At 39.9% G+C, this 9,739-nt stretch overlaps 1 protein-coding gene across 1 annotated transcript; it reads right to left on the bottom strand.

The window, feature by feature from the left end:
- Nucleotides 1-559: 559 nt before the first annotated feature.
- On the bottom strand, nucleotides 560-9,338 carry LOC105421804 (2,3-bisphosphoglycerate-dependent phosphoglycerate mutase). The gene is made up of 3 exons (XM_011630722.3): nucleotides 9,172-9,338; nucleotides 9,033-9,085; nucleotides 560-918 (listed from the first exon to the last, which is right to left on the bottom strand). The coding sequence occupies exons 1-3, from the start codon at nucleotides 9,260-9,262 to the stop codon at nucleotides 799-801; spliced, it is 264 nt and encodes an 87-aa protein (XP_011629024.1). The 5' UTR covers nucleotides 9,263-9,338; the 3' UTR covers nucleotides 560-798.
- Between the last annotated feature and the right edge of the window lie 401 nt (nucleotides 9,339-9,739).

Raw genomic sequence — 9,739 nt, 5'->3', positions numbered from 1 at the left:
CTCGAGAGATAATGAGTACAAACAAAAAGATGAGGTCAACGTGTGCGTGTTTTGAATGGTAGCGATTTAAATCTTTGGCGGCCCACCATATTAATTCAATTTCCTTTTGTAAGTAATGTGAAGTAGACAAAGTTCGGTGGTTTGGACGTCAAATGAAAAGAGCTTGTTATTGAAAAAACTTGCCAGTGTTTGGAATGTACATATTGAAAACTTCGACGTTATTTTACTACCCTTCCAATGTCGTCTAGTCATTCATTAATAAGTCTTGTGATCCATGAATAAGTTTTTTATGCATCCTTTCCCTCAGCAAAAACCTCCATGTTTCAATATAGCTCTCTCCCTAAAAAGCCAAACGCCCCAAAAAATCCTGAAAAGACTACCACAAAACCCCAAAAATCAACTAAACTATGAACGTAAAAACTAACTTCTTTTTAAAAAAAAATAATTTCTGGCCTTCAACTATAGAAAGCTTCAGTGCCCTTAAATTTCGAGATCTGCACTGCACTTCCATTGCCCTTCCTTGCTCAGAATTACTCTCTCATTGCATGAGGCTACGTTATTTAGTCAAAAAACGATGAGCCAGTGTTATTCATCGAAAGAGCCACACAAGGATACAAGATCTCGTAAAGGGAAAACCAAACACCTCTGAGAAAGAAAGCAGTGGAAAGAGAACCAGACTTAAATAACAAGTAGAAACAACACACTGATTATGTTTCATTCATCGACATTCCCTGAATTTAGATGATTTGTGTTAACTGATGATTCTGTGTGTGTGTGTGAGAGAGCGAGAGATGCCAACTATTTTTGAGTTTTGGCCTCCGGTTGCTGTGGCTTTACAATGCAAAACTCACCACCTTCCTTGCTGGCCAAATTCACAACCTTGATCTCGTTACACTGGTTTATGAACTTGCTCACCTCCTGATTGCCAAAAAAGATACCTTTTAGTTACCGCTGTTCAACATCAGTGTAGGATCCTAAGCAATGCCAGGATCCCGAGACACGCCAACAATAAACAGAGAAAGAAGCCAAATATTAGCTAATCATCTGCCAACAATAAACAGAGAAAGAAGCCACATATTACCAAATCATCCATCAACTGTCAGAAGTCGTTGATCTTTTTATCCTTTATTCAACAATAACATTATTATCGGTGTGGTTTGCATAAGGTTGCAACCTTAGTAAATTAAAATGAATTTTTAGACCTCTCTAGATATTTTATTTTATTGAAAAATAATTTTTATATGAGAAAAAATCAATTTTCTGGATTTATTTTAATCAAAGAGAAAATAAAATATTTGGAGGTTTTGTAAAATGTGTTTTAATATCTAAAAATTAATATTAATATACGGAAGGAGCAAAGGTTGCGAATCATGTGCACTCGTTCTAGGCACTAGTTCGTGAACTCGAAGCTATCAATATGAAGCCTCCCAAGCCCATGCAGATTTGTCACCTTTTGAACACTCTCCCAGCTTCTTGGAAGGTGTTTATATCATCTCTATCTGCCCGAGATAATACCCCCACGTTGGAAGAATTTTTTTACCTCCTTAAGGCCAAGGAAGAGAGGAAAGGAGCGCGTGAAGCGCCCGCATCTCTATATATGGTGCATGTGGCTAATTTTAAGCCTAATGCGATAGGCTTTAAGAAAAAGGTAAAGGGCAAGGGCAACGTTAATTAAAAAAAATAATAAGAAGGAAGAGAGAGAGCCCAAAGATAAGAGAGAGTGCTATACATGCAGTAAGATGGGACACCTAGCCAGATTCTGTAAAGAGAATAAGAATAATGTCAGGGGAATCACGAACACACTTGTGTTGTATTTGAATCTATGCTTGCTGATCCCAAGGATGCTACTTGGTGTTTTGACTCGGGTGCTACAGCCCATGTGTCAAACACCAAGCAAGGATACCACAATTTCCAACCCATGGACCCCAGTAAGCAGTTTATCAACATGGGGGGAAATCAAAAGACTAAGATCTTGAGCATTGGGGACTATGTTATGAATCTTAAATGTGAGGGAACAATGGTACTGAAACAAACACTTTATCCTCCCAAGATGAGAATGTGTTTGGTCTCAGTCCCAAAATTGGCCAAAGCCGGCTATGTCACAGTTTTTGCTGCTGATAAGGTGATTGTTAAGACTCGTGGAGAAGTCATTCTAACAGGTATGCTAAACAATGGTTTGTGTAAAAATGAAATAAAGAATCAAGTTTCTTATGTCTCGGCCCCAGAATGTGAGAATGATGTTTATTTGTGGCATATGAGATTAGGGCTCATTAATTGCAAAAGAATGGAAAGATTAAGGAAGGATGGTCTATTGGAAAATTACAAAGGGGATTTTTCAAAAGTATGTGAATCGTGTGTGCAAGGAATATTGCCAAAGAAACCCTTTATGAAAGCTCAAAGTCAGACTTGTAGCCAAAGCGTTCACCCAAAAGGAAGGGATAGACTACAATGAAACCTTTTCTCTAGTTGTTAAATTTCCGTCCATTAGGATCTTGATTGCCATAGCAGCCCATTTTGACTTTGAACTCCACCAAATGGATGTCATAATAACATTTTTGAATGGGGAGCTTGAGGAGGAAATTTACATGCAGCAACCTGAGGGCTTCATAGAAAAAAAGAGGACTTGGTATGCAGACTTTGAAAATTCCTTTAGGGCATTAAGCAGGCTTCGTAACAGTGGTACATAAAATTCCAAGAGACTTTGTCTAGAGCAGGATTTGTCTCCAGCCAGGAGGATTACTACATCTATGTCAAGGCAAGTGGGAGTTATGTGGCTTTTATCTCATTATATGTGGATGATATGCTGATTGTCAGTAGCTCGGTGGCTCCAGTTAGGGAGACCAAGGATTTCCTTTCGCAACACTTCGATACGAAGGACTTAGGGGAAGCATCATATATATTGATCAAAGAGATAACAAGCAATAGACAAAAGCGGACCATTCAACTTTCCCAGACCACTTATTGCAAAAGGGTGTTGGAAAAGTTTGAGATGGACAAATGTAAGCCCATATCTACCCCTATAGATAAAAAGACCAAATTAAGCCTGCAAATGTGCTCGACTAAAGAGTATGAGAAGAAAGCCATGGAAAGAGTCCCCTATCGCAATGCAGTAGGGTTACTCATGTATGCAATGTCATGAACCAAATCCGACCTATCATTTCCCATGAGTGTGATTAGCTGCTTCCAATGCAATCCTGGTTTGGAACATTGAAAAGTACTTAAGAGATTACTCAAGTATTTGAGAGGGATTGCGGATTATGAGCTCACATATAGAGGGGGTACGGATATAGTCATACAGGGGTACTAAGATGCGGACTTTTACGGAGACCCTGATGATGTCAAGTCGACATCTGCGTATGTCTTCATGCTTGGCCAGAGGGGCAGTTTCTTGGATGTCCAAGAAACAAGATGTGGTGGCACTATCCACTATGGAATTCGAATACATGGCGTGTTGTCAAGCAGCCAAGGATGCTGCATGGATAAAAAATTTACTCAATCAGCTTATGTTTGAGATTGTGAGATGCTTGTGTGTGAGAATCTTTTGTGACAACCAATCGGCAATATGTGTATCTAAAGAGCCACGTTTCCAAACGAAGTCCAAGCACATCAAGCCGACATACTATTACGTTCGAAACGAGGTCCAACTTGAAGAGATAGAGATTGCGTATCTTCCCACAGAGGCAATGGTTGCAGACCCTTTAACTAAGGAGTTAGTGACGAATGTGTTCGCCAAAAATGTACCAGGTATGAGGCTGAGAGAAAGTGAGGAAGAGAGATTGTAAGGCCTTCAAACTCCAAATAGGAGATGTTGGGTTTTTGTAGCCATTTAAAGGCCTTATGAGAGCATGTACGAAAAATATATAATGAGTTATTGACTCCAGGGGGAGTATGGTCCAGCTTGGACTGTAGGGCATTGATAATACCTTACACTCAAGTGAGTTTTGACTGGTTATGACTCAATGTGAATTCCAAAACCCGTAGTCATAGGCATCGTGTAAGCACAACCGATAAGGGTTTTGATGTGGGGTTACCTTAAATGAGGTCGGAGATGTGCCCAGGACAATTGGCCAAGGGACATGGATTTGACCCTTGTGTGTGATAGATGGCTTGAGAGGAAAAAGGCCTAAATACTCATCATTACCATCACACGGCATGTACACTAGATAGCTGTCCAGGAAGCGACCCTTTGGATAAGGGTGTGTGACATGTACATATGCGGAAGAGATGACACCCTGCAACACTGGATTGTGTTGGAAGGACCCATGAAGCAAACTGCTGAAATGGACCCTGGACTTGTCCTCAAGGAGGGACCTATAATCCATGGTCTAGGATCGTATCTACTACACTCACTAATTGACTTTGATGGTCCAATAATGAACCCTTACAATGGGTTGTGGGTCATGAGAACGGTTGGGTCAGTTTGAGAAGGTACAGTGAGGTGCAGTCTCTAGAGAGGATGGAGTTCTCATTGTTTTTGTCCTAATCCTAACTCTATGGATCCAATTCCCATAAAACTTTCTTAGATATGTTTTAATATGGTTTAATTATTTTTCAGATAATTAAAATGAATTTTAGATCATTGAAATATGATTTTTAAATAGAGAAAAATCAATTTCTTGGATTTATTTTAATCAGAAATAAAACTAAATATTTGGAGATTTTAAAAAAATTAATTTATTATCTAAAAATTATGTTTAAGGTATTGGGGGCCAATTGTGTTCATTTGGCCGACCATATTGTGGAGGTGTGGGGCCTACATGGCAACCCACCTCCTCCATACTTTCCTAAATTGAAAGATGGCAATTATGCCATATGTTGAGGGCAGCACAAGTAAAATAATGAAACATTGCAACCACTAGAAGCATTCAAAGGAAGATTTCTACTCCAATTGACATGAAATCAAGATTTAATCCTCGTTGGAATTCAGATTCAATATATTTAAGAACGCCTACCCACAAATAATGGGTTCGAGTTTCTAAAGATGTGTTGGATCGAGATTCGAAAATTAAGGAATCGAGTTTCCTTGGTTCTGATAAATGGAGATTCCGAAATTAAGGAATCGAGTTTCCTTAGTTCCAAAAAATGGTTTCTAAAGATGTCTCGAATAAAGATTCCGAAATTAAGGAATCGAGTTTCCTTGGTTTCGAAAAACGGCTTCCGTTGAGATTCCTTAACGGAAACATGGAATCAAGTTTCCGAACAAAAAACGCGAGGTCGGTGGAGAGATTTCGGTAACTTTGGTCGATACACAAACTACCCAGGCCTTTGCACATAGATGGGGATGTGGAGCTAACACCCTCCCTTCTTCCTACCTTGGTCTTCCTCTCTACCTCGGTAAACCCAAAAAAGCTCTTTGAAGCCACATTATCAACAAGTTCGAACGTAAGTTATCCTCTTGGAAAGGTCGATACTTGCCCCCAGCAGATCAATCAACCCTTATCAAGGCCACCCTCTCAAATGTCCCTCTCTTCCAAATGTCTTTATTTCATATACTCGCCTCTGTAGCACATCGCCTAGAACCATTGATGCATAACTTCCTCTAGTCAGGAGAAGGGGTATCCAACAAACATCATCTACTAGCCTGGTCCTCAGTGCATTAGCCTAAAGCCTTAGGGGGGTTGGGGATCCGTAATTTGCAAAAGAATATCATGTCCCTATTTGGAAAGTGGTGGTGGCGCCTAGCCAACTAGAGGGACCAACTTTGGCATTAGGTTTTAAGCCATAAATATTATCTCAACACCTCCCTCCGGTTCCTCCCTAATAAAAGGAGACATTCAGCATTTAGCATCTAGAAATCCTTGTTTCGCTGCCTCCACCTTTTCAAGTCATATATCTGTTTCCACCTAGGGGTGGGGACTAGAGTGAAGTTCTGGACCGACCTCTACTTAGGAAATAGTCCTCTTTTGCTAAGTTTCCCCAATCTTTTTCGCCTTGTAAGGAATCACAAAGCCTGTATTGTCGACCTCATTGATTTAGTAGGCAACTCTAGATCTTGGAACCCAGATGTCCGAAGACCTCTTCGTAAGGAAGAACTCCCTGCTTTCCTGGAAGCTTCCTATTCTCTCAACACTTGGCCCATCTCTTTTGATGGGGACGACCAAATTATATGGAGCCCGATGTTTCAGGGATCTTCTCAGTCTCTTCTTTCTACTCCCAAATCTCACCGCCCCCTACCCTGCACCCGTCGCAAAGCTCCACCATTGCCATGGCTTGGACCCCTGTCATCCCTCCAAGAATACAGGTCTTTGCCTAGATCTCCCTTTGGGAGAAAATTCTCACAGTCGACTAGCTCGAAAAAAGTGGCATCCAAATCAGCAATAGATGTGTAATGTGCCAATTGGAGGAGGAAACAAATGCACATTTGTTTATCCAATGTACTTTTGCAAGCACAATCTAGGACGACGTACTTCAACTTTTCGGTTGGAAGTGGGTGACACCGAAATCTGTCCCGAAAATGTTTCAACCAATGGGCCACCTCCTGTGATCCAAATTGGGCACTATGCTTTGGAAAGCAACAATTATGTCCACTCTTGGTCCGTGTGGAAAGAACATAACAGGATATTTAGGGGAATATAGTCTCTCAATCCCGTGGTCAAGGAATCCATCATATCCTTGGTGATATTCTGGGTGACCAATCATAACCGCTTCGAGCTCTTTTCAATATTGGACTTTCCACTTAACTGGTATTCAATCCTTCATCAGTGTCCTAGGCATCTCCCACGTTCCTCGCTTTGGAGACCCCCATACCATAAGAGAGTTAAGCTTAATTTCGACAAGTGCTCTCTCGGCAACGCAAGCCCACTTGGTATAGGAGGCTTATTTAGGAATCAGGAGGGAACTATCCCTTTCTCTTATGCATATCCCATTGGCATCACGGATTCCACCATAGAGAAAGCCCGTGTCCTCTTGGAAAGCCTCAAACATTTTAAAATTTTAACTCTTCTTGGAGCACAGCCTTGGTGGTCGAGGCCTCGAGGGTGATTCAAGGAATGTAATTTCCTGGGCCTCTCAAGAGGCTACACCTCCCTAGAGACTGATGACCATCTTTGATGAAATTTTCGCTATTTGTGCGCTTATGCAGGTCTCTTGAACTCATACTTGGTGGGAGGCCAACCAAGTGGCCGACGCATTGGCCAAACAAGGAGCTGCTATGACTTGGCCCTAATCTTTTTGTTATAAATCATGTTTTTCCATTGTATCTATGTAATGTGACTAGTAACTGAATTAGTACTCGGTCTCTTCTCCTTTCTCTTTCTGCTTAATTTTGTTTTTGCCACTTTTTTGGTGGATTTTACCACTCCTTTGGGGGAAATTTTGCAGTATACTCTCTTCATTAACACAATGTTAACAGCATAAAAAAAAAAGTAGCCTAGACATACATAAAGCCTTACCAAAGACTCAAAATGACATTTTTTGCTGGAGGTACTAAAGAGATTCGGATAAATTTGATTCATACAGCTTCACAAGCTCATGGCTTTTTGTCATAGTCAAGTCTCCCTATTTGGGCTGAAGCACTATCTTATGTAGGAAATAACTACTTAGCACATAATAGAACTAATGTTAAATTTAATAAAGCATATTCCCAATTAAGTAACCATAAATTTAAAATACATATAATAAAATGTCGCGAAAGAAAGACACATGTCAGACACATTCCAATCTTTTTGACACCCACATAGCTGGTGAGCGTGTCAACACTTTAAATGGGGCCTATTGACACTTACAAGAATTGTCACTAGGTGTATCTTGAACCTTGTTGTGATACACATCAAATGTGGCGACAATCGGCACAACTGTCCAATTCTAAAAGCGCATGACTAGAAATCTAACATTCACATAACCAATTTAAAAAAGAAAATCCAAGCAAAATTTGACACACATTCGTGTTAGAATTGTGATATCCAACATTGGAGTCACTTTTCTAACTATTCATTAAATTTATTCTGCATATTATTTCATAAATAAATATATAGTTAACCCATGTGCAGACCTATGTTACAAGGTCACCGACAAGAGAATTTGTGACTAATTCAAATTCAAAGAATCCTATCACCTTTCTACAACCCAAAGTCCAGTATGGCACATCCTTGCAAGCGTGTGCAATGCATGTGTCTAGCCACCTCATCTCCAGTCCACTATCCCGTCTGCTTTTATGGAACCAATTTGGATGGCCTGCCAAGTCGCCACACCAAGTTTCCTAATTGCAAAGGGGGCAGAACAGATTCCTATAGTGTTATCTCGATCCTGGATAATACTCGTTTTACGTACAACATCAGCTGAGTCCCTCTAGATAAGTTTGACGCACCAAAGACCACAAAACGAGAAATGCACATGTAAGGGGAGCTATGGATACCTTGTTGACGATCAAAACAGGCATAGTGTATTCTTACAAACAAACATATGGTCCATTTAAAGGAAACTCAAAACAATGCACATAATTCCATATACCACTTACAAAGCCATTTGTTGGACAAAAAATGTGAAAGGGTTCAAGGATGTAGGAAAGAAAGTAACTTTTCATCAAGATCTCCAAAGAACTGATTGTAAAATTCCCAAATATTTCGCAACTCATCCTATTGGTAACTGCTACTATATTTCCAGAGTAAAGTTCTGGCCCTGCAAGAGCTACAGCAGGAGAATCAAGAGAGAATGGGAAGAGGAACCTATTAGATAAAATGCTATATCATCAACACGAAGACATAAACTAACGAGCATATCACGCTTCACTCTCACAAACTTTCGTTTGGGCAATTGAAGCCACTTCAGAGTCGAAGGGGGGACAAAGAATTATATGCCCTAACTAAACTGAAACAAAAGCCATATTACTACTACAACAAACCAAGAATCCATTATAACTTCATGCACTTGCGACAACGCATCGGGTAGTGTTAAAAAAAGAAGATAAAAACCAAATAATTTTCTCATAAATCCCAGAAAATTGAAGCAAATAAGTCACAGGGGAAAACGAAAATATCCCAGAAAATGGAAGCCAACATGTCAGAAAGAGAAAATTTGAGGGATAAAGAGATTACTCTGTCCTTCTCCATATCTTTCGTGATATTGGAAGGCTTCTTAAATCTCTTTCCTGCAACAATGGGAAAACCATTAACAAATCGCAACCTGAAAAGGAAAAAGCAAAGTAGAGGAGAAAGAAGCTGAAACAGGGACTACCTTTGCGAGTGGATGGGGCTTTGCCATGGCGATTTACAGGAAGAGTTTTCTTAATGCGTTGGCCCTTGAACAGCTTATCTTTCTGCGTCATCTTTTATCTTCTTCTTCTTCAGACTCCGCGCCGCTGCTTCAACTTCAACTTCGGCCTCCTGCAAACCAAGGGATTCCCCTCTCTTTAAATCAAACCCCCACCTGTTATAAAAAATGCTTTTTGCGCGTTTAGCGTGCTCCAGCGGGCTCATGTTTCTCGCTCAGCAGGCTCAGGCCAAAGAGCACATGCCAAAAGATTTCCTACTCCCGCTGGAGTAATATTATACATTTACTCCCTCCGATATAACACATTGATGGGATACCTTCTAGATTTTTGGATATATAATTTCTACGACTCAAAAACTAATCTCAATAAAAAAAATTCCTAAATAAACTATCTATGTATTAAAAAAAAAAGATTATATACAATGAAACCATTTACTTTTGATACAAGGTGGTCACAATTCTTTATAATCATTTGATGTGAAATTTGATAGTTTGGATGTGACAAAGCTCAAAAAAAATTATTTTAAAGTTT

Source organism: Amborella trichopoda, chromosome 9, assembly GCF_054954075.1.
Source record: "Amborella trichopoda isolate Santa Cruz 75 chromosome 9, AtrichopodaSantaCruz75HAP2 v2.0, whole genome shotgun sequence".
Classification (NCBI taxonomy): Eukaryota; Viridiplantae; Streptophyta; class Magnoliopsida; order Amborellales; family Amborellaceae; genus Amborella; species Amborella trichopoda.
The sequence above is the reverse complement of the archived record's forward strand: the minus strand, read 5'-3'. Positions and strand labels throughout refer to the sequence as shown.